We start from the raw sequence: 25,039 nt of genomic DNA on the forward strand, positions 1-25,039 counted from the left end.
TACAGGATATCACAAAACCTGCCCTGTTTTTCTCGTAGAAATGCGCTAATCTGATATAATCATGCAATATATGCGACGACGCACGTGCTCTACTGTTTGAAAACCCCGCCCAAACTGCTCTGCGCTCCCGCGCAAATGTATTCCGCTAAGCGAACCTCCGAATTTCCCCACTTGAAAATTCACTAAAGGCTAGAAAAACACTCCCCAGTTCCTGGTAAAACCCATATCTATTTCAAGACCAAATAACAAACAGTTTTATTCGCTCCCAACAACAAAAACACCCCCACTATCTACTTGGAATCGCATAACTAATTTTAATGAGACTCGTTCCAGGCATGATTACTGGAACGCTTTGTTGTCATGGCGCATCACCTTGGAGGGCGGCCATATTTGCCAACCTGTCGTTTGGTGAGGCCAAGATGGCCGCCAAGCCTGATAACACAGAAATTATAACAGTCATGAAATATAGGTCATTCATATTTTCAGCGCATATGACCAAACTAAAGAAATCTGACGATATCATTTGATTGAAAATTATATGTTTATTAACTCTTATTGCAATTTTAATGTTTTGACGAATGCTAAAACTCGAAAACGATTAACTGACGCCATGATAAAATAGTTCCTTCTGCGTATGAACACAACACCTCATTGTGTACGGAGTCTGGCAACAGTTGCCGTAGGAATAAACGCCATAGACACCGTAGCTGTGACGACTGTTGACCCGCCAACAAGACTAAGGTGATTTTTACTTCCTATTTTGCTCTAACTTACACGCCTACTTTATCTTTACACTTTTAGTTGTAGTTTTGGTCAAATTTTGCTATGTTTGGTTGTAAAATAGCCCAGATATTTCGATCCAAGCCCCACAGTTGTTTCGTTGCGAAGTCGGGAACATGGCGTTCCAAATTTTTGCTGTTTTTCAGGGCCGGTTTGGGGGCGAAAATGCGTTCGTTATGCTATTTTGGAGCGGTACTTTTGAAAGGTGTCAATTTCTCTGGTTACCGTAATATGTGATTAAGTAATTGACTGGGTAAAATACCATCGGATTACAGTCGAAGTGGATAAAAGTTGCGAACTTTTGACCATGTTTATTTTGCATTTCGTCCACCGAATAAAGCGGCCTATTCAGGCTATTGAATAGTTGAATAGCCCATTGTGTTTGATTGCTGGGGCATGTGCAGACAGACACATCTGGCGTGTTGTTGACTGGGTAGTTACCTAGCACCCATGGCCATGTCCAAGAAATTCCTTTATAGTGTCATGTCAATATTGTCTTCACAAAATTTCATGATTTGAAATTAAAGTTTGAATTTAAATCAATCGGGAAATAGAGTGACTGTGAAAAAGAAATGATGAAATGAATATTGATTGAATGATTGATTAATGATTATGATTGTGGAGGGGCGGGGGCAGCTGGAAGTTTTTGGTGTCAAATCAATTCACCAGCTAGAAACTGAGGCAGTTCCATAATCCATAATCTCCCTCTCAGTCCTGAATAACAGAATAACCGGTTTCTTGAGTATGTCATCCCATCATGGTGCATTGCATTCATACTATTACTACTTACAAACCAGGTGTTCCCTCAATCCATTCCATGTATATGTAAGCTGCTTAAAGGGAGACTATGGTGGAAAATGTTCTGCGCATAAGCCAACTAACTATACTAATAACTATGACTATTGCCTCGAAGGAAAAAGAACTAAGAGATTTTAAAGGATGTAACTCTGCAGAAAAAAGGATTAATTGGCCTATAATTATTTGACACCAATTTTGAAATGTACAACTACAAGGCTTTAGGAAAATAAAAACAAACCTGTATTGTTTATTATTGTATTGTTAGTCTTTTGTGTTGCTGTCATTTAGTCTCTCAACAGGTTTTAAGTCAATAATTCTATAGTATTACTGTAGTGTAAGTTTAATCGTGTTACACTGTTACCGTCTTTTTCTTGTCACAGAGGACCTTTCATTCATTCTAGGTCTAGGAGCTTCATTTGGTGATTAAAATTTACTTAAAATCACATTGACGTTGGAGCCATTCTTAAAATCAGTGCACTGAACACATTCCTGACGGTCCCCTATTTCCTCAACATTGATTACCATCTACATACGGTTGATTTAGTAGATGAAGACTGAAAAGTATTGCCCAGTCAAGAAGCTGAATTGAAACAAATGAATTAATGCTCAGTTTGAAATTTAATCAATTTTGCATTCTCGTTTTCTCAGTGGTGCGTTTGGTTGCCTGTAACAACAATTCAGTGCAAAGTATTGGCCGTCTTTCAAGGTAGTTGGTGATCTAGGGAGTGATGCTAACTATATAAGCACAGTCATAAATATCTAGACTAGATCTGCATGTATCGGACTTTAAATCTGACCTTGAGGCGACTTAATATTGAAATTGTACATGTAATACATGTAATATTGCACTAGTGTAGGTTTTAAAAAAAGGAAGTTTCCGTCTTTTAAAACCTTTACACAACCACCACCCCACCATTGGAGGGTTCCAAAATAAGATGAGGGGATGATGTTGGTGAGGGCTATTGGTCTGGAGCACTAAAATGCATGACTTCACAGGCAATTGTACATAAAATCTTACGTATTTCTTAAACAAGAGAAATTTGACGGCCCAAGAACTCCTATGTAAATGCTATATATTTATATGTACATACTTTTGAGGCCAGACATAAGACCATGCCTGCCCATCCTGTTTCTAAAACCTGCACTGATGTTGAAATAAAATAAAATGTTGTTGAAGTTGAATGGGTAAAAAATTTGCTTGCCATCTACATCCTTCCTTTCCCGAATCCTCAGTTGTAATCTAATGGTAATGTACACTTGTAAACCAAGAAAAAGATATTGTATCTGGGAGGCTCAGTCAAATCGAACTGTGCTTAAGATTCACCATCCTATTTCCATGGAGACCAGCAAATGTATTGTGCTCGTGTAATGTCGTGGAAGGTTCCTTAGGCCTTTTAAATGGAAAAGCACAACGCCATTTCTCGTGTAGCGGTTCTTCTATGGAGATTACCAAAGCCTTAGACATTTAGAAACCTTGTTTTCTCTCAAAACAATTAAGGTCAAACAGTGTAGACACGATTTAAGTTTCACTTTCATTATATTGCATTGATTATTTCGTGGACAAATCTGATCATTATGTACTTTTAGATCTGTTTTTCTGGAAATAATTTAAAAGATTAGAATTTGGCTTTTGCAAAACCAACTCATCGTTAAGCAGATAGTTTGCTGCAATAGAGTATTGAACATGTTTTCACAGCCTAAAATCTAGAACACAAGGCATTGCCAACATGATTTGCAGCACTTGGTGCTGTAGATGTTGGGGCCAGGGGGGGGTTGCCCATCTAAAAATAGCCACACTGCTCTCAAGTTGGTCTGATATTGAGATAAATGGGTTAATATTTCAAACAGTAAATCCCTGTGTACAATATGGACTCCTGACTATGAAATACCTGAAGTGTAAAATTGTTTTATGGTGTTTAAATGCATGTTCAGTTACTCGGGTTTATTATATGGTAAACTATTTTCGATGGATTGGTTGGGCATCAAATTACAATGACTACTGACGTGTTAGACAAGGTGTATTAATGGGAATGAGTCTAATCAATCTAAAACGCTGTCCGTCAAATTCATGGCTGTGTGAAGTTCTATTGTCCCACCAGTGAAGCCAGGATTATATATCAATCACCTATTCTCATCCCAGGCTACATGAACATGTATCCCACCAGAAAGAATTCTGATCAGTATGCACGAGGATTGAATGATCATCGGAAATGGTTGTTGCCTAGGTAGCGCCATTGCTGTTTATTGGTTGCTATGGCCTGGGTATCTCTCATTGCTGTCAAACTGATTAATATCAGTTGTTCGCCCATTCTCTTTAGCAATATCTACCTCCAATGTCCTGGTGGGATTTCAGCTTCGATTGTCGCTGAATTGTGCAGCTGCACATGACTGCTTTTGTTTCATGGCACTAATGTATTGTGGTATAAAAATAGGTAATTGGGCGATTGCATGATAATTTGAATTATAAGTGACATTAAAAAGTTGGGCATGCCGCGGCTTAAGTATGAAAGTTGTTGTGTGACAGGCAATTTTTCTTGCAGCCACCGATGAGCTATGTTGTTGAGTGTGCTGTGTGCTGCAAAAAGCAATACAGTGCAGCTTTCAATTTCATATTAAAATATGTGAATAATTAGTTGTAGTCCGCAACCTTAGTCTCCAAAGGAAAGAGGACCCCTTATCCTTGCCCGTACTGTTGCAGGTCAGCTGATGTGGAAATGCTCAGTTCTTGGTATTAATTTGTGTACAGCTGTAATATGAGAAGGTCCTTCCATATGGAAATCCAATAAAGTAATGACATGCAAGAGGATAATTTTATAAAATGTTTGATCAGGTCCTTTCATGCTGGGAGCAGTTCTTAATGTATAATCGTCATTGATTTTGCATAATGTATCTTTTTAACGGGCATGCGTGCTTGTTCTGAATCTGATGCCTGAATAATGTTTTCGATTTTTAGGAAGAAACTGTGAACTTTCTTTTCAAAAAGATACATTTCCAGGCCAATTCAGGAGCAGTCCCCATGCTATTTCAGGAGAATTTGAAGATGCTGAGATCCCACTTCTCAAGTAAAAAAAAAATATGCTAAGATGAAGTGTACGAATGAGGGGTTGTTCTCTTCTTTCAGCTCACGAAGAAGACCGTCGCTTTATGGCTGATCAGACCTATGTCTCGGAAATGCAGGCAATTAGCGCTAATACAGTACAGGTAAGACAAGTCCAAATTCTGTTCTGCCTGTTTTATTATAAGCATCTTCAGATTTCGTAGAATGAAATTCAATTTCATGTGATTATTTTCGAGAATGGAAATGTTAGCAGTGTTCTGTAAGTGTAATGTGCTTGCATGACATGGTGTTGGCATAGTTCCCAAATGACATGAATCATTGAGATTTGAGGGTGTAAGTTTAATTTTATAGTGGATTAAAAAGCATTTTGCTTGTTGCATTTTATTAAGTAAGACTTGGAACAGAAAAAAATATTTTCAAAAATTTCATGTGGTCACCACAGATTGTTTCTGAGTAATGATGACGTTTATTTCAGTTAGAAATGTACATTATCTCGATTTCCTGCGCAGTGTCGTATAATTTTGTGCCTTTTGAATTTGATTACCAACTTTTGCAGTACATCTTATCTGGCACCAATGTTTGCGGTTGCTTTCAATTGACAATTTCATTATCATTCATACAAAATATTGTGCAATGTGGTATTACAACTGTTCGTGTAGTTGTTGCCTTTTTCACAATGCAGAACTTGGTATCAACCGCACTTTGTGGGTGTATTCACTGATGTATAGCGCACAGCCAATCAGCATTGTGTATATTGTGACTTGAATTATATGTGAAGTGAACTTCACAGAAAAAATTAAATACCAGGCATGCCAACCGAGAATGACAAAAATCCCAGTCTGACTTTCAGCAGTTTCCATTAACTTACTTAGTTCTGATTTTTAAGTTTGATTTTTTTTAAACCCCCAGTTTCAGAATGCATGCTTCCTATATTTTCAGTTAGGAATAGGATAGTCATAACATTTTAGGTGTATCATACTTTTGGAGATGTTGTTCGTGGAAGTCGAATTACTTGCTGTTACAAATATATGAATTATGAATTCTGGGTTGTGTCTAATGCATGTGCCATGTTTTGCAGCAATGGGTTGGGCATGAGGTAAAATGAAGTGTTCTCTACTTAACTTATTCCACTGATAGCCTATGACTTGAGTTGGCATGACCCCTGGCTTCTCGTTCAGCAAGCACGGGTCACCTCTTGAGAGGGTGCCCCATGTTGCCTACCAAATATGTACAATAAGCTGTCAGTGTGCAGCTAAAATACATTTGATAGAAAATTGGAACAGAGTGAAAATTGCTGTTCTGATCATGTTTGGAATTTGAAAATTTGACTTATCTTTCAATTTTCAAATGTCTTTTTAGAATATTCTTCGTAGTTCGTATGAAAAAAAATGTACATGTGGGTTGCATGGGAACATCCTTTTAACACTCGTTTCCTCCTCGGACGCACTTTTTCTACACGAATTGTTGACATTTTTGTTTTGACTGCGCGGTAAGGCAGGCTAATGTCTTGTTGGTATAGTTGCCATGGAAATGCTACAGTAAATCACAAAGGGCCGAAGTTTTAACAATTCGTCTCCCACTTTGCCACACTTACATGGTTGCAATGGTATTATGTCATACATGTGTCATGATTGAAGTCTGTTTGTGTCAAGTCCGATTACATACAGTACATGTTCATTCAGCTGTCGGTGGATTGTACCCCAGTTTCAGTGAATGTCGTCCCCGGGGCCATGGTACTTCATACACTTACTACATTCATACCCTAAACACCCTGCTAGAATTGTCCCTCTTGGCCTCTTTATACTAACCAACATCAGGACAACATGATTGACAAGATCAACTTGTTCTTAGAGAGCATATTGTTATTCAAAATCCTTTTGCTTGCGCCATCTTTTCCAATGGCAATATTTCACAAATGTAGGCCTTAGCATGGAGGGCCTGTCCTCTTTGAGACTGCTGGCAGGAAGTTTGTTCCATCTCCATGGTGACGCTGTGTGTTGGATGTTTATTTTCCTGTTAACTTTTCCAACTGAAAGACAAAGAAAAGGATGTGTCTTTTCAGCATTGGTGTAAATGATGTGGCAAAAAATGTTATTAAAAAAAATGATATTGTGTTCTCATTGCACGTGCACTCGAGGTCTGTTTGCTGCTCCTGCCAATCTCTCCTTCAGAGTTGCACCACAACAGGGTTTCCTTCTTCTCCCACCCCAACACTTGGACTCCTTTGAGCAATAGATGACGTCCATGTATACTTGTACATTCATTCATCATACCAAAAATAACCACCTTATCATGTATGATATTGGTGTTCCCAACATTTTTTTTCCCAGTACTCTGTTGTGCAGGAGGAAACCTTGTGAAGTTGCATGTTGTAACACCACCAGTAAAGCTCAAGTTTCAAAATTGGTGTGCATTATAAAAGTTGTGGTGTGATATAGCTGTTGTGCGTTCTGTGTTCAATCACCTTAAAATGACGAGTCGAAAGTGCAGTTTCCATGGCACTCTGCACTTGCGGACGTGTCTGCCTATCATTCTATTTTCCACGAAAGATACATTTGCATAAAGATTACAAAAATTGTCAATCTAAGAATAATTCTGATGTTTCTTTGTAGAAGATATTTATATATAGTCAAGCATGGAAAATATAACATGTCCCCCTCCAATGTAAGTCTCTCGCTGAGAGGCTTGAAGCATCAACTCAAGTCTTGGGGAAAGAAATCAGCCAATTCCATCATTTTTTTAAAATAACCATTTCTGGCAATGTAGAGTTTTTCATGTTTTCTGTTGTCAGAAACTCCAGTTCCACTCAAAACTTGTCAATTTATTAGACAACATGAATTTCTTCGTTCTCTACGTTCTCCTGTGTTGATCAAGGTGAAAGATTCCACTCTCATCATCTGTCTTCTATTTCAGACTACCAGTCAGTCGACTCCACAAACGACGACGCAAGTAGTCCAGAAATCCTCCAACCAATCACAGACTGCAACGATCATACAGTCGGCACATTCAGGGCAGCAGTTCATTGTTACCAGTAAGTCACACTACTCCCCCTGTAACACTGGCCCTGTATTAACACTGGTGTTGAAGAAAAGGGACTGATGAGTTTGTTGTCACTCTTGCAATACTCAGAGGTGGAATTTTGTTATCTTCAAAATCCATAATGTACAACCATTTTCTGTATATTTCATGATTTTGTAATTTGTGTGAAATGTTCACATAATTGTGGCAATTGGTCAAGTGATACATGAACAGGTGTGTCATCTTCACATAAAATGATTGCACAGTTGTGGATACATAGTCTTACTACAATACAAGTGATTGATTCCCAGTTAACTGTATTGTTAAAAAAGACCCCCTGCTAGGCATAAAGAGAGAGTGGATGTGGTAACTAATAAACACCTTCATAGAAACCAGATGTCAGAAACCTACGATTGCTTGGTGTGTGGCTGTGACGTGCATTGGGCAAAATGGACAAAGATGACGAAATGTTTAGATTATTACTGGTACTGGTAGAGGGGCAGTGATAACTAATCTCAGAACAACGGGTACCGGTACATGTATTTGCAAATTGAGATTGAGACAAATCCCTCTGACTTACGCCACAGATGGAATGATATCGAAAGTTCTTATTTGAAAATGCTCTTCCATCTTTCAGCAACAGTGCCTCCAGAAAATGAACAGAGTCAAGACACTGTGACCCTGCAGGCTGCTGGCCAGACAGCTGTATACCCAACTCATGTACAGTATGTAGAAAGCCCAGATTCTACCCTATATGCAGCGACAAATGGACAAATGTAAGTGAGATCTTGTCAATGAACAATGTGCCTATGAGACCACTTGTGTAAAGTGTACATGTATGATACTATGATCAGGCCACTCCAAATACATTATATGGGACGCACACTTCTTGCCTTATAATTAGGGCTTATTTTTCTGTGATTTCATCGTGCTCATGCCAAATGTCAGTCTTTCTCATAATCATGAGACTATCACTAACTTGAGGTGTGATATCTTTTCTAAAAGGTGTTCAGGAGCAGATTTGACCATTTTATTGCCAGAAAACACTTCAGGGGGGTGGCAAATACCAGAAAGAGCCAAATTAAGTTGGGCACCCCATTTAGTGCTTTAGGTGTGCACAATGTTAAAAGCGCTGTCTATTTGGTGCAATTGAGATACCTACATTGCAATGATGTTAATACTCCCTGGTACTAAGAAGAAGGAGCAGACTAAGTCTCACTTGTTCTTGCTGTGCTTCAGTAATGAGGATTTGTACTTATGTTCAAGAAGTTACTGCATGAACTTTGACTGCGGTTAATAGTGGTACTCGAGACGGCAGAAACATGAGTGCGAAAGCGTTTTTGGCACCTCGTATTCAGGAAAATGGAGATCAGTCGATCTCAAATACACCTCTTTAAGTCATTAGTAAGTAGGTTTCTGGTATCTGCCACATACTGTAAACTGCTAACCTAGAAGGTCACAAGCTCTTTCCAAGAAACTTAGTACAGACAAATATTCTGAGAATGGTGTGTCCTAGGAAAAGTGCAAAGAATACTGATAAGTGCTTAGTTAAAGCTAAGAGTTGGTCATAATTTTCTGGTGTTGTGGCCATACCTTACTTGATTATCCTGATTGAAGCAACACACAGGATTATCACTGGATTTAAATCTGTAAATGCATTTGAAATAAATGTTTTTTAAAAATTGTTTTTTTCAGGCAAAACTATCCAGAATACAGTCAGACAACAATGTACACTCCTGTGGGTAGTACGTACTATCAGACGTCTGGGACCCAGGTAAGGAGGGACAAAGTCAATGAAAACAATGGTGTCAATGCCTGGAATGATGTAAGGAGATTTTAATACTTGATCAGTGTTGTTGTCGTCCATGGAAGCACATCACTCCAAGCGTACACGCATTGTTGTTATTGTTGTTGGTTAACACTTGAGAGAACGCTCATTTCTTTGGACATTCACCAGTGATTCATCAAACCCATTTTCTTGTTGGAAAATGGAAAAGACTTCGAAAGATATTGACTTGAAATACAATGACGGCCTACTTTTACAATAGCTTATTCATGATTGCACTGAATTATTTTCTTGTTTAGACTTATGAGTGCTTTTAGTGGAGCTTCTGTTTTTGATGTCAATTATTTTGCCACTGCTGCGGCGAAGTATGCTTTGACGCTATGATATCCCACGATTGAAATTAAGATGTAATGAGTTGGTATGACCAACTTGCTTTTCCCATAAATGTTTGGTTTGATGGTTTCTTTTGAGCTGTGTCAAATTTGTAAATAAAACAATGGTTACAGTACTCCAAACTGGTATGCTGCCTTGCTGGTAGAAAAGAAACTAACTTGCAGAAGAACTGAAAAATATCTTTCAACAGGGAAAACTGGTGGAATATTAAATGAATGGCCAATATTTTAGTCTAAAACATGTAAAAGATTAAAGTGATGCTTTCTGCTTTTTGTCAAATATATAAGTATTGTTTTACTGTAGTCTGTACATTGTTAGATTAGGATAAATGTTGTCTTTGATGTGGTTCTGTTCTTTGGTTGCCTTTGGGTGTTCACAAACTGAATGCGTGTTATTCATTGTAATTGTTGACTTATCATGTTGTAAAATAAACTTCATAAGTCTTGGCTGTTTTCGAAATCTGTTTGAGCTGAAACTTGTCTGCATGTTATACATGCATGGTCTCTTTCTATCATTTGGTTAACTAAAGAGTCTTGAATGAAAAAAAGCTAGCTACTAAGTTTTATGACAACTTTAGAGTTTTTGTGATGACATTTTTTTTCCTTATTTTTAGTAGAAGTGAGAATATTTTCTCATTCTTTAAAAATCATTCAGTTTAAAGTTAGTTTGACGTGCTTGATTGTACATGTATGATGTGACTGTCTCATTTCAGATGAGTTCCACAGTCACCCCCATTGGCAGTGTGCAAGGCCTCCAACAACAGATCCTGACTCATTCAGGAGGCACATACTTAGTCCAAGGGGGTACTATGGATGGTGAGGGACACCCCCTGACACACACCACACGAGCATCGCCTGCGACAGTAAGTTGAAAATATGAATGGTTTACCGGTATGCTTACTTCGAACTTGTGAGTAGGAGGAATCTAATAATTCATATTTGCAGGCTGGTCTAGGTGTTGTTTGAAAAAAGATTCCAAAATGACAATCACTCAGCGAAGACCAATGTGTGATTTGACAACATTTTGCAAACCATCAGTAAAGCGGTTCTAATCTTGCACTTTAAAGAGATGGCATTTAGTGATTTCTTCATTACAAAGTAACATTGGTGAATCTATTTCGTATTATGAACCTTTCCTTATTCCACCCTTATGAACGTATGAGTCTGAGCGGATTTTTTCTGTTGTGTTCTGACCTCACAGGTCCAATGGCTTTTTGACAATTTTGAAGCAACTGATGGTGTCAGCCTTCCTCGTGGCACCCTGTACAACTTGTATTTACAACACTGTGCAGAAACTAAACAGGATGCGATGAATGCTGCATCATTTGGAAAACTGATCCGCTCAGTGTTCTTGGGCTTAAGGACCCGTCGTTTAGGGAAAAGGTAGCCAATTTCATATGTATCTTATCGTCTTTGTTTTGTGTATTGCTTTAGGTTCAGTGGTTAATTGATAATTACGAAAATGCTGAAGGAGTGAGTCTGCCCCGAAGTACCTTGTATAACCATTATCTGCGACACTGTCATGAACAAAAAATGGACCCAATGAACCCAGCATCATTTGGAAAACTTATACGCTCAGTATTTCTTGGCCTACGGACAAGGAGATTAGGCACAAGGTACTGGAGTTTTTGCTAATCAGTTGAGCTAGTGCCAGTATAGCTCTCATCAGACATGTATTAACCTCATTAACCAACCACACCCTGTTCTCGGGAATAGAACTAGCCATCACCTGTTAGGCTAACACAGGCTAACAAACCAGACCTGATCCTGACACAACCCGGGAGGAGGGCCTGCATGTATTACAGCAAAAGCTTGGCTATACTAGAAAAAGTCCACATAACCATCATATCACTTTCATGGACAGATGGCGTTATGGCTATACAAGCACAGTGAAATGACGCATCAAAATCTTGTTGAGGTCCATAGTGAGTTGGGATCCTAAGAATTTTAGGGCCTTCTCAACTTGTAGTACTTCTTCGTCGAGCAATGCAGCGCACCCAATGAAAATTGACCAGGATGGTCCTTACTCCTTTGGTTTTCATAGTGGTCATGTTCATTGTTGCATTTGTTTTCAAAATCTTGATATATCTTGTCCATGTCAAAGTGCATGAATTATGGACTTTAGAATCTAGATGATATTGTCATGCTAGCTCTGCAGTTCCTACCCTTGTCTGATGATATGTGCCTGGCTTAGACGTCGCATTTAGCAAGCTTGTTTTTACCCTATCGCTCTCTCAGCTGCTGCTTACTCTGTCTCCCAACTCCATCATATCTCAATCTCAGACTTCTGATCTTCCTATCACCTTCATTCACTTCACAGTAGTTTTTCAACCTTTCTCTTGGTGTTAGTATTTCACTCACTTCATTTCAGCGGGGCAGCCACTGCTGCGATTTGGCCTGTGGTATGCTGTGGTCATTCCTGTTGCTGATCACTGCTGGTCAACTGGGGGCTACCCTCAAGAGTGTATGGCCGCATCATTCAAATCTAAGTTCCATATCTGTTGGTGATGCACTCAACAAATTACACAAGTTTAACTTACCAGCAGTCTCTTGGAACATTTGACTTCCCTTCAATACCACAAGCACAAAAAGCAGTAGTGGATCCCTGCATTAGGTTGTTACATAACAGTAACACAAAATCTAAATGCAAATTTGTTTGTATTGAAATAAATTATCATAAATGTCAACACCTGCACTATCACTTGGGTTGAAGGTAAGGGGATTGTATTTCTCACCAATTGATCTGTAATCAGTTGGTAAATACTGTACAGTTCGTTCATAGTTATAACTTGAAGTAAAATAGTGACATTTTGATGTTTATGTCTTTTTAAGCAAATAGTGATGCCCTCTTTGTTGGGTCAAGAGAATTGTTTTTCTCTATTTAAAATCTCTCAAGATGCTTTGTGTTCGCAAGCCTTGCATTGTAGCCTAACCCATGACATGCAGAGGACTTCGATCAGTATGTGGCTCAGTTCAGATGTAAAAGCAGAAAAATGACTTGTCATGTAACCTCTGTGAGAACGTTGACATGATCATCGGGAATTTAGTTATTGTTCGACGATTATCGCTTTGACCGATTATTGTTTGTTTTTAACGACCAGCTCCTTGTATTTATGTATGTTTGCATTGCCTGGATTGACACTGCTTCTGGCTGTAATATAGAATTGGTTTCTTACACTAGCAATCTAGGGTGAAACACATTCTCGAACATCAGTCACAAAAAATCTGTCCTTGTGCTGTTTGGAGTCTTTATGATATCACCGATTTTCTTTCGTGATTCTGATAGTTACCACCAAAATCTATCCCATAGTTTTAGCTTCTGGACACAATGATGTCACTGTCATTGAGTCCTTAACACACACGGGTTTTCCGAAACATGTAGTGTGCCTAACCAACCCTAACCTTTTGTACATTTACCAATTTAGGAGCTCTGTTCTCCTACCCCGACCATCAATCTCAACTTAACGTGTTGCTTCATTTTTGAAACACCGTTTTCAGGGGTAATTCCAAGTATCATTATTACGGCATCCGAATCAAGGCAACATCACCACTGAATCAGTTTACTGATGATCAGACTATGGCCATGAGGCAGCAGCCAATCAGTCAAGGCAAAAGGTAATTAGAATTGATGAATTAATGAAATATTCCATTTTGACCCACCGTTTTCAGGGGTAATTCCAAGTATTATTATTACGGCATCCGAATCAAGGCAACATCTCCATTGAATCAATTTACTGATGATCAGACAATGGCCATGCGACAGCAGCCAATCAGCCAAGGCAAAAGGTAAATTTCATGCATGTTCAAAAATATCTCTACATAGTTTTAGAATATTTTTGAAGTTTCAATGCTCAGTGCCTTTTAAATCTTAATTTTTATCTGTACGTGTCTGCCTATATGTCTGCATTTATGTCCTAAACGCATGAATAAGAATTGCTGCAGTCAAGAGTCGGAAATCTTCCCATGATTTTCTTTGACTCTGTTGGATGGTCATGATGTGTATGTCCCATGTTGTAGAGTTGTGCTCTTACTCTCAGTTGAGTTCAAGTCCACTTGAAGATTGGTAGGCTCAGTGGATTTGTGTAACAAAAGAGCAGTCTAAATGTCTAGGGTGGTTCTCTTTAATCAAACCATGATTTTCTAGAGGCCATACTGTCTGTCTTATGTTGTACATCAAAAGTATATGCAATCAAAGAATTGATCAAAAGAGGGCTGAAAAACCCTTGAAATGGAAAAGAATTCAAAAAAATGTTCTGCTTACTGTATCTGTGCCGTTTGCATATATTGTTGGAGAAGTGAAATAACAAACTTTCAGTTTATCACAGTGCCAAGATATGGCATTCATTCAGCCAGTTTATTAGCAAATTCTTTTGGCGCTTTAATCAAGCGTATTGCTTTGACTCTAATTTGATTACAAGTGAAGGTAAATTGTAATCATTGCCGATTTGAAAACATCAGTTTTCGATTTAGTTGTCTTGCGTAAAATGTTTCCTGTACCCAATTACTGTTGTCCCCTTGACATGAGGTAAGATGTCACTTATGGAATGGAAGTGAATTCATTGTGATAGTTTGCATGTTAGATGTTGAACAATGGATGTTAAGATGTCAACTGAAGTAAAAGTGCTTTGTCAGATCATTGTGGTCTTTGGTACCTACATGATTAAAGTTGTAGAAATGTGTAAAGAAATCATGTAAAATTCTTGTTTTTCTTAGTAATAAAGTGATTGTTTAGTATTGGGCTTGGTGTTTAAACTAAATGCTCTACCTTGACTGTTAGGTCTAAGGAACTAAAAATGAAAGAGAATATTATAATCGGCAAAACTGAAGAAAAAAACAACATCTTATTGTGACTGTGAACGGAAAAATGGTTTCAAACGCCTTAGCAAAACAGTCACTATGAAGATAACGATGGATTAACTGAGATGCGTGTTATGAGAATGACTTAAATCATGTGTGTCGTCTTATCAGGTTCAAACAAGCCAATTGTAAAATGGAGGGCTCGGACGGTACAGAGAGTTCAACGACCTCGACAACTGGGTCACATGATTCCACGTCGTCACAGCAGCAGCATCAACAGTTCCTGGGCGATGCATCGGGAGCACTGCCAAACTTCTCTGAGATTGAGCCGTGTAATCCACTCCCCGATGGCATCTCGAAGAACGACCTGAAACTGTTGGAACAAATGTACAAGGATCATTGTGAGGTGAGTGTTGCAAAGTAGGAATGACTTTATAGTTCAATTTGTGTGAGAGAAATTCGACGAAACAGGCTGAAGATTTGATGATCCTATAAAAATGTGGCAGAAATCTATATTGGTGATGGATGATGTTGATGTATTTGTCCTTTCATGCAGTCCATGCATCACCTTGTACAGCACTCTATCATTGTGAGTATCATCATAAGATCGAAACTCGTACCAGCATAATTCTATAGCAATTTAATCACATCTCCTTGTTGTTTCAGGCTATGTTAGATGTTGTCGTGAATCTCCAGTTCACCCTCATTGAAAATTTGTGGAGAACATTTTGGAGGAATCCAGAGGAGCCCAATCACAAGTAAGTGTCCTTGTTCAGGCCTTTCAGTTCAATAAAGTTCACAGCAATTTACACTGTCATGAATACCCCTGTGCCAAAATTAGGGGTGGGGTCCCTCAATTATGCTCCCAAATGCCCAATGATACAATAAGAACTCATGAAAATAACTGGGCTTTTCAGACTTGTGATCTTCTGACGTTGCTTTTCTTGTGTTTCAGTGATGCGGCCATGGAGAAGCGACTAACGAAAGACAAGCTGTTCGCCATGTGTAAATATGAACCAGTGCAGAAGTTCATCAAGAAATCTGACTATGCTTTCTATCAGTCACTGGTGGAGGTGCTCATTCCAGATGTTCTCCGACCTATTCCAAGTTCTCTCACACAAGCCATCCGTAATTTTGCTAAAAGTCTAGAAGCCTGGTTGAAGAATGCCATGGAAGACTGTCCAGAGGAAATGTACAAAACAAAGGTAAATAGTCTCTGCTGGTATCATCGGGAGAAAGAAAACTGAACTAAAACCTGGGGAGATGTCACTCTGGAGAAGGACACTTCAAAAATGAACAAAACCACTGACTGAAGATGTTGGGTGGAAATTGCCCTCATCATGATATATGATGGCAGTAATGCTGTCAGTAAACTCTTCATAGGCAAGTAAAGGTTGTGTCCCCCGCTTCTGTTTTAAACCCAAGTACTTAAGTTGTGTTCTAAGTTGATTGATTTCCTTCCAGCTCGGGGCAGTGACAGCATTCGCTCAGACGCTGAGGCGCTACACGTCATTGAACCACTTGGCACAGGCTGCACGTGCAGTTCTACAGAACACGTCCCAGATCAATCAGATGTTGACTGATCTGAATAGAGTAGACTTTGGAAATGTACAGGTAAGCTTATCATTTCAAAGAACAAAAGCACACTTGGGATTAAGATTTGGTTTTCTTCTTTGTGCATATTCTTGAGCTTTCAGGGTGACGGTGACTGTAAAATCATGCATGTCTGCGAGGTAACCAACTCATGATTTATGTTCCAGGAACAAGCCTCTTGGGTATGTCAGTGCGACGATGGCATTGTGACGAGACTAGAACAAGACTTCAAAAAAACACTCCAGCAGCAGAACTCCTTGGAACAGTGGGCTGTGTGGCTTGAGGGAGTTGTCAATCAGGTCCTTAAACCACACGAAGGCAGTGCCACATTTGCCAAGGCAGCTAGACAATTTCTGCTGAAGTGGTCATTTTATAGGTGAGTAAACCACACAACAGAATCATCTTAATTGCTCTTGATTGTAATGAAGAACTTCATGTGAAGTAGTTCATGTGATACTTCTGTGAAATTGAGCATCAGAGTGACCAGTGGACCGAAGAACTTGAGAAGTATTCTGCAGTTACGAGTAGTGTGTTTTGTGCTTAGAAACTTCTGGGTTATGGGTGACACACATGAGTAAGTGTTGCTACCTTGAAAGTGAGACATCCTTTAGTAAGTGTTTCATGTTGTATTCCAGTTCGATGGTGATCCGTGACCTGACCCTCCGAAGCGCTGCCAGTTTTGGATCCTTCCATCTGATCCGGCTCCTTTACGACGAGTACATGTTTTACCTGGTGGAACACAAAGTAGCGGCAGCAACTGGAGATACACCCATTGCAGTTATGGGCGAAGTAAGACAGGTAACATTATCTTGGCCTCTAATCTCTTGATGGTTAGTAGGTTGCAGCAGATAGGACTTAAGATGTCCTCAGTAAGAAACTATTGGGTGTGCTGGTCGCAGATGGACTTAAGATGTCCTCAGTAAGAAACTATTGGGTGTGCTGGTCGCAGATGGACTTAAGGCAGTGACACACATCTCACCCAAGCAAAGCTATAGTCATCGAATGAACTCCAGCAACAGGAGCTCTTTGGGAATGACCTTGTTACAGCCAGTTGTGGTGAAACTTGCCCTTGGACAATGAACATACCAGAATGTTGCTATTGTGATATCTCTGAACAAATAAGAGCGATTATATATTACAACTTATGTTTTATGTATCATGCTGTAGAACCATGATTGATTATGACCTCACTTTCTTTCAGTGCATTGACTTCAGCACTCTCCTGACTATTGGTAGCATCGATAAAGTCAGTCCGCAGCCAAACACGCGCACTATCACATTGACCGGGGCTCAGGCTCTCGCCACCAGCCACATGACCAATGCGAGTGCCGCTGTTACTTCCACTAGCAATGCCTTCCCAATGACGCTGACCACCCAAGGTTCCTTAGGATCCAATCCCGGCACTGCCACTGTCACTGTCGTAGCCACAGGGGCCAGCACTCCAGGAACAAAGACAATAGTCGTGGTGCCTGTTTCTGCAACAGACCTCCACGCCAACAAGAAGTTGAAGACAACTTAGTGTTCCAAGTTGAAAACAACTTGATTTCCAAAGTTGTTTCATGAATGTTCTTTACTTGGAGAATTTGTACATGTTGTGTCTTTGCATGATAACGTTCCTATGGACTTGTTGAATATCTTTATAAGGGAAGAACTTGCAGTTTGTATGGCAGGTAACAGACTAGGAAAGTGCCATATCTAGATGTATTTGTGACCGTTTGATTTTGGAGGGAAAGTACTGCCATCCATGCAAAGACACAATTTGTGTAAAACCTTACTGCATCCCTTTCGATGCCGGTATCTTTTAAAAAGTCTTTTTCTTTACTGATTCATCAATTTGATGGATATTTGTAGGCTGTCAATCAAATTATTTGAAGTAGTTTGACAAAATGTTGTGTTTTGAAGAGAAATGAAGGAAATTGTTTTCTTCTCCGTAGCAGATTTCAGTTCTTCTTGCTTGTTAGCAAAATAATTGTCGCAAGTGCGCAAGTTTTTATTTTTTGAAGAGAAAAAAATAGTGAATCATTTGAGACTAGAATTATAGATAAGATTAAATTGATTGCTAGGGAATGCAAAGTTACTCGGCAAACATGACCAGGTTTGTTTTGATGCATTGGCATTTGTCTGACGTTTTATAGAGGTTAGTAAAAGAAGCAAAGATTGTCCGGTAGCATGTCAAAATTAGATATTGTTTTCATAAGTGCCGAGTGTTTATAAAAACATGGCTCTGCTGCAGGCGCAAATAACTTTTATATAAAATGATTGGCATACTGAAAGAGTAGCATCATAAACTAGCTCTGGGAATTTGTTTCATGTCTACCATAACACAATCCATCGTTGTTATTTCCGAATAGACAACTGAAAATAAGTTAACATGCATGTATTTCAATGAGACAGTTCCGGTTATTAAGTCATGTTTTTGTAAACACCCTGAATAAAACAAGATACTTTCATGTGGCATTGGAAGGGTTACAGTTGACCTTATTGTTGATTTCAGTGATGGTTTTACACATTCCGCCTACTCAGGTCTTTCATGAGCTATCAATCCCACCTTGCACCACTACCACAATTTATATTCAGTTCATTTATATAGTCTGTAAAAATAATGCTCACCAAGTAAATGAATTTGCCAGTGCTTCTTTATATTTCGTGAACACAAAAGACATCGCAACTTTGGTACCTCTTGAAGTCTGTAAATACTTCTGTATAGTACTGTACATAATCTTTTCTGGCTGATGTCTCTTCTATTCTGCACTTCTATCTAGTCTTCCCCTCATTATTGTACTTTAGTTTCGTTTGGCCATGATCAAATGCATGTTCTCATTTCTGTGGGATCATCACAGTGACAACATCACTGAGTTAGATATCTGAGTTTCATCAAAAGTTTTGTACTCTCTCAAATTTTCAGTTTGCTACAATTTGTCAGTGTAGATAATTGAAGAACAAAAGTATGTGTTTATTTTTCAAATCACATATGTCGATACTGAATAACAATGGTGGCTTATGTTATGGGGCTGACTCAGAATTCATATGATGCCCAAATGAAAAGGTATTTACACTGGATTTGATCATGAAATGAACTTAAATGGTTAAAATGAAAATGGGGTACTTCACCTCACAGTGTCGACATTTTGGCATCACATATTTGTGAGATGGTCACTTAGCTGCTGAGGTTATTTGTAAAGATGTGAAGTTTGGCACATCCTGATGTGAGGGACCGTGTCGCACCATCAACTCATTTATCAGTTGTCGGGGCTTCAGATAAAACCTTCAAAAGAACAGCTATCAATGTTTTCAAGAATATATTCATCTACATGTATATTCGATGGTAAAAATTGACACAATGAAATGGCCTCTAACATATTTTTGGAGGTATGAATGGGTATGATTGTTATAGTCTTTTTGGGATTAAATCATTCCTTACTCTGGTTATCTAAAGCCCTGGTGCTGCCATGAATGTGAAGAAAATTATCTTCTAGAAGGGTCTGTTAGTAAGACCTTGGTGAGGGAGACTAGGACTCGTTCTCATTTGAAGGTTGGGGCAAATGATCATTCAGCCAGCAATAATCTCTCGGAACTCTTTCTTTCTTTTGTGTCGAGTTTTGGAGACATTTAGTTCGCTGGACTGAATGACACTTGCGTGTTTACCAGATGTGCTCTTGTTAATGAAATCTGTTTCACTTCAATCTTATCTCAGACTCGTAGCCTCCCCTCTCCCCAAACAACCCACCAACACAACTCTGTTGTACAACATTCTATTCAGGAGCATAATCATTTGTGTGGGCCTTGAGTTTTGAAGTGAAATGGATTGGGGTACATGTAAGTGAAAGAGCAATGTTGGTATTCCAAAATACTCCCCTAGGCCAGCAGTTGACGACCTTGTGGATTGATAAACAACTGGAAGAGTAAAAATGACTTGTGAGTTATAACTCTTCTGCTTTGGTTGGTAGGTTTTTTGAGAGCATCTCGCCTCCACAATTCTGCAGTTGGAGTGTTTGTACTGTTCCCTTGATGAGAAAGTCAATGAGTAGCCTGAGGAAGTATCTCTTGGAGACCATATTTGCAAGTTGTTGAGCTTACTGGGGACCATTATACTGCTGTCATTTTAAAATGGGATTTTTTTTCCAAATCTTGTGATTTTGTGCCTATGATCTGTCGTTGTTACTGGCAACTGTCGTGAAGGAGGAATTTCTGAAATTATTTTGTGAGGAACCATGCCTTAAAATTAATGAATAATTGTTATTTGGAACAAATATGCTCATGAAGTTGTAAACATTTTAAAATTTAAACATGACTTAGTTCTCTTCATTACATCAAGAGTGGCAATATTATTGCATTATTTGCCTGTTTCTAGTTATTTTCTGGTTAAAAGATTGTCTTAGCTGATGAACTATTTGGCTGAGAATAGTCTTTATAAAAAATAGAAGAGATAAGATGCATTTATTTTCATAAAGTATCTGTCGGAAGTAATCGCAAGCCATGACAAGACAGACTGTAAAGATTGTAAATACTGAACTATTTTATTGATACTTAGTGATGTCTTCGAAGTAGAGTTCATTCTCAAGGATAGTTGTACATTGCATTTTATTTATTCATCTTCTCACGGTTCGTAAAAAACTTTGAATGGTATACAGAGTACTTTGTAAATTTGATGCCCAAGATCTATATTTATGTATTTGTAAAGTCAGTAGTGATGTCATAGGTGAAAATTGTAAGTTGTAAGTTTGTGAAAGGAGTCTCTTGTGCATACAAATTTTTCACGAAATGCTCTGCATGGCCTAGTTGTGTTGTCATCCGGTCAGATGAATTTGTCATTTTTTTTATCAATTAATCATTCCGTATTTGACCTACTGTGAAGAGTTTTTATTGGCAGGTTATCTTATGGTTGAACATATTCCTACAATGTTTATAGATGGATCATTATAATTCTTTAGAAAGCTTGTACCCTTTAGCAACAAGACAGCCAGGAAGTCTGTCATAGTAACTTTTCAGATTGGTGCCAAATCTACTCTCTAGGTGGCATGACAAAATGAGTAGATCGGTCATGCCTACCATTTTGAAACGATGAATGCATGTAGTGTTGATTGGTCAAGAGAAGTTAATAATTGTGGGCATGACCAATCTGCTCATTCCCTCTTGCATGTTGTGAGTAGATAGGTTACCGGCAAAGGTCACTTCAGTTCATTTCAGTTATAATTCAGTGAAAAAGTGGTGAATGAACTACAGTTGGTGGGACTATTTGGTTCTATATATGTACATGTATATGCTTCCTTTTCTTCCGTCCTTTTCTAGGTTGGCTGGGCTTGATCTGAACCAAAACTTGCTCAATTAAACAAGTCGACTCTTTCATGACTCATGCCTCTCTGGAGAGAAATGACTTATTTCTTCAGATATTCTCACTCCATTTGGCGTGAAAGTGTTGACTGAAGGTGCCATGTAACCATGGTTTTGACCACTTTTGATACATAATTAACATTCAATCTCGAGGGCTTTTCTGTTTTTGTACTCTTGTCTCTTCTACGGTAAAATGGGGACAGCTGTCCCTTTCATTGTGTTCTATTCACAGTTCTTGGGGGTGTGAGCAGAGAACCATGGCAGGGGGCTAGCTGTCCCCATTTACTTTATCTTCTGATTTGGATGAGAAATAAATGACTGATTTCATGGCTGTCTGCCTGTTGCTGAAGGGTATTTGAAATGAATTAATTCTTATGAATTATATGATATTCATTTTAGAATTTAAACCAGTTTAAGTGGGAAAAGAAAAACATTTGACATGAATTACTTTTACTTGCGAATTTTCCCCATAGTGGCTGTAACTTATGCTGGAAATCGCATAACATGGTCTTGGTGAAATATTTTTGCATTAAGGTAAATTCCATGATAATATTTGTTGCATGTTCGTACTCTATCCAATTTGTCAAAAGATGGAACTACCAGTTGTTTAGCAGATTTTCAAATGCTTCTTTCCGGATTTGAGATGTTAACTTTGGGGATGGAAAATCTTGACATTTTAACCATCTGTTCTCTTCCACTGACGTCGTCAATCTGTGAATGAAAACGAGCATAAAACCTAGGAAGAATCTTCGTACCCATCTACTGTTATCAGCCAAATTTTTGTGGGCGTTTCTACCTAAAAAAAAACCACGAGAAGCAACGCAAAAATAAAAAGGCACAAACATTTTGAGGTTGACAGTACTCAAGCTTGTTTAGCTTAAAAGGTATTGAATTTTGAAGAAGTTTTATAAGTCCGGAAAATAGCAGAGCGGTGAAGTATTCACTGTCACTGTTAATTCTTTGTGGTGTATGTGCATGACACACACATGTACAAGTGCTATATTGTCTTTGTGGGACCAGATCTTGTATTCGTGACATATGTTACTTTCCTATATATTTTCTGCAGTCTTTACCAAACAGGTGTCAAGAGTTTCTTGCACAAGTTAACAGCCCTGGAGGTCACAGCATTGTAAACTAGGTCTGTGGAGTAAAACACTTGGTTAGGATACATTCTTATAGGAAGTTATGCTGTGCTCATGCATTGTGAAAAGGTCTCCCTGCTCGTTACGTGCACACTTATAAAGTTTTGTCTTCAAAAGGAGAAGTAGTTCTAATTCTAACACGATTATGATATTAATCGGTCATTCCTTTCAAAAACAATGAAATAATAATGAAGGGATCATGAACTCTCAAGTCTGTATAGTGTTTACAGTTGCATGTAAAGCTCGGTGATAATTTGAACAATATTGGCTTATGAAACATTCTATTCTAACCCTGGAGGTAATATGCTATAGAGAGATTGCAAGATCATTGCTTGAGCAGGACAGGCTTGTGCTGACTTTGAACATTGATTTGTGATGAGCCACAGGGCAGCACTAGTTTACCTTTTAGTGTGTACGTAAGAAGCAGGGATTAATACCTTAAGGATAAGTGTCGCAAGATAATGACAGAACAGTAATAATGAAGTTTACATAGTTCCTGTGACGATGATGGTCGTATGGGATGCATCTACAAACCATTTGACGATACTCGGGGTTGTTCATGTATAAACAAACTCTGTAATTATGATAAGTGTCGACGTGGCATTATCTCGAGGCACTTCTCCTTTGACCAGTGTAGTTATGAAGACATTGACAATGTCTCTCACTTGCATTTATAGGCTGTTATGGTAATAGTCAGTGTTGTAAGCAGTGCATTGTAGATTAGGTTATCTTGTGTAATTCAGTACATTCTCTACACATCCATAAACATTCACACCCGCCTCTCACTCTCTGTCGCGATAAGTCTGTGGGCAGCTAAACTCGGTTAAGAGGAAGTCGTTAAAAGAAAATGATTCTGATCAATAACTCACTGAGAATTCAAAGTGTTCCGGTGGAGCTTTTGAGAAAAAAAATCTGTTGTAATGAATTTGAATATGTCACACTTAACCCCTTTGTTCTTGCTGGATGAACCGTTTCACCCCCATTTCCCTTTATAGACTCTTCCAGTTTAGTCTATCAAGAAAAGTGGAGGTATGATAGTCTAGTTTTGTGAAGCAATGACAAGTTATTGTTTCTGATGACAGGATTTGATCATCATTTTCTGTCATTAGAGACTCCTCACTGGACTGTCCATTGCTTCAGGCCTACAGACATTATTATATTCACGTCACTCCATGTGCAGTTGGTAGACATTTGTCTCTTGAGGACTTTGATAGATGCTACACTCGTAAAATAAAGTGAAAAATGAAGCAGCAGTTCCTTTCTGAAAGTACATTTTTAAACTGCAATGAAATGGAGCTTCTTGTTAAAATATTGCCAAAATTTGATAAGTTGCAATGTCCGCAAGGTTGTGATGCTGGATTCTATTCGGGTAGCAATGTACGATTATTTTATCAAATCATTGGAAAGTGCTGCCTACCAGCTATTGGTGTCGCGAACCAAGATACCTAAACAGAAATAATGTGAATGCTGTCATCTTCTGATGAGGCATTTTTGGGTCAGGTTAAACCTTTGATGGTGAGGTTGAATCAAAACTGAATATTTAAAAAGCAAAATGGGTTTCTTCTACTGTGCTATGAAAGTCTCCTATGAAGTCTAAAGTGCCAATGCATGCCATAGCGTTTACCAACATTATTACAGTGTAGTGTCATTTGCTATATAGCCGTACATTTTTCAGCAAATATTGCTTCACCGAAAAGAAATGTCCTGATATTAGAGTAGAGTTGAGCTGATATCATCAGGCTATCTCTGTCGGCCAGAGTACTGGCAAAAACCCTAGTGCATGGATGAAGTATCTACTCGAGGCATATTCCCTGTTGCTAATGATAAAGAACTCTAAAATATTATCAAGAAAGAGGCTGACTAATCTCTTCTGGTCCTGATATTGAATACATGTAATTCATATCCAAATGTGGCACGGATTTCAACTCCTGTGACTTGCATGCTTTATGGTACAACTGTGCAAACTTCTTATTCATTTCCATCCAGTTTGTGCTGTGGTGTTTTGTATGAATTGTAGGTTTTGGTGGAGTTAAGATATGTGAAAGTCTTGGTGATCTTTGAACTGATCCAACTCTTCAGCTATCTGCATCTCCGCTTGTAAACTACAGGGTCGTCTTCACCACAGCTGAAGTTTAGGTGGGGTCTTACAACACTTGTTGCCTACAGTACCTACCTTTCTATGCATTTAATAAATATGATGTTATAAAGTGGACATGTTCAAAGCTATTTTGATGAATCAAATGTGTATTTACATACCTAGAAGGCTATGTAGTTCTTATGTAACTTAGGCTGTTCATTGTGCAAGATGTGTATATTGTAAAAGAAAATCAATAAACCTTTTTCC

General features: G+C 38.6%; 1 protein-coding gene across 6 annotated transcripts; it reads left to right on the top strand.

Annotated features, from left to right (window-relative positions):
* The first annotated feature begins 655 nt into the window (after positions 1 to 655).
* Positions 656 to 25,039, top strand: LOC135487046 (DNA-binding protein RFX2-like). Of its 6 annotated transcripts, none has more exons than XM_064770356.1 (16): positions 656 to 741; positions 4,700 to 4,779; positions 5,715 to 5,732; positions 7,550 to 7,667; positions 8,292 to 8,430; positions 9,350 to 9,479; positions 10,546 to 10,695; positions 11,267 to 11,448; positions 13,331 to 13,447; positions 14,801 to 15,035; positions 15,296 to 15,387; positions 15,585 to 15,834; positions 16,094 to 16,243; positions 16,390 to 16,598; positions 16,858 to 17,020; positions 17,424 to 25,039. In XM_064770356.1, exons 2-16 carry the CDS (start codon positions 4,723 to 4,725, stop codon positions 17,739 to 17,741), a joined length of 2,328 nt encoding a protein of 775 aa, XP_064626426.1. In that variant the 5' UTR covers positions 656 to 741; positions 4,700 to 4,722; the 3' UTR covers positions 17,742 to 25,039. The 6 variants fall into 6 exon arrangements, with proteins under 6 accessions (XP_064626426.1, XP_064626425.1, XP_064626427.1 ...); XM_064770355.1 differs by lacking the exon at positions 13,331 to 13,447 and adding an exon at positions 13,502 to 13,618; XM_064770357.1 differs by lacking the exon at positions 13,331 to 13,447 and adding an exon at positions 13,502 to 13,618 and having other exon boundaries at positions 16,858 to 17,011.

This window comes from Lineus longissimus, chromosome 4, assembly GCF_910592395.1.
Source record: "Lineus longissimus chromosome 4, tnLinLong1.2, whole genome shotgun sequence".
Lineage (NCBI taxonomy): Eukaryota > Metazoa > Nemertea > Pilidiophora > Heteronemertea > Lineidae > Lineus > Lineus longissimus.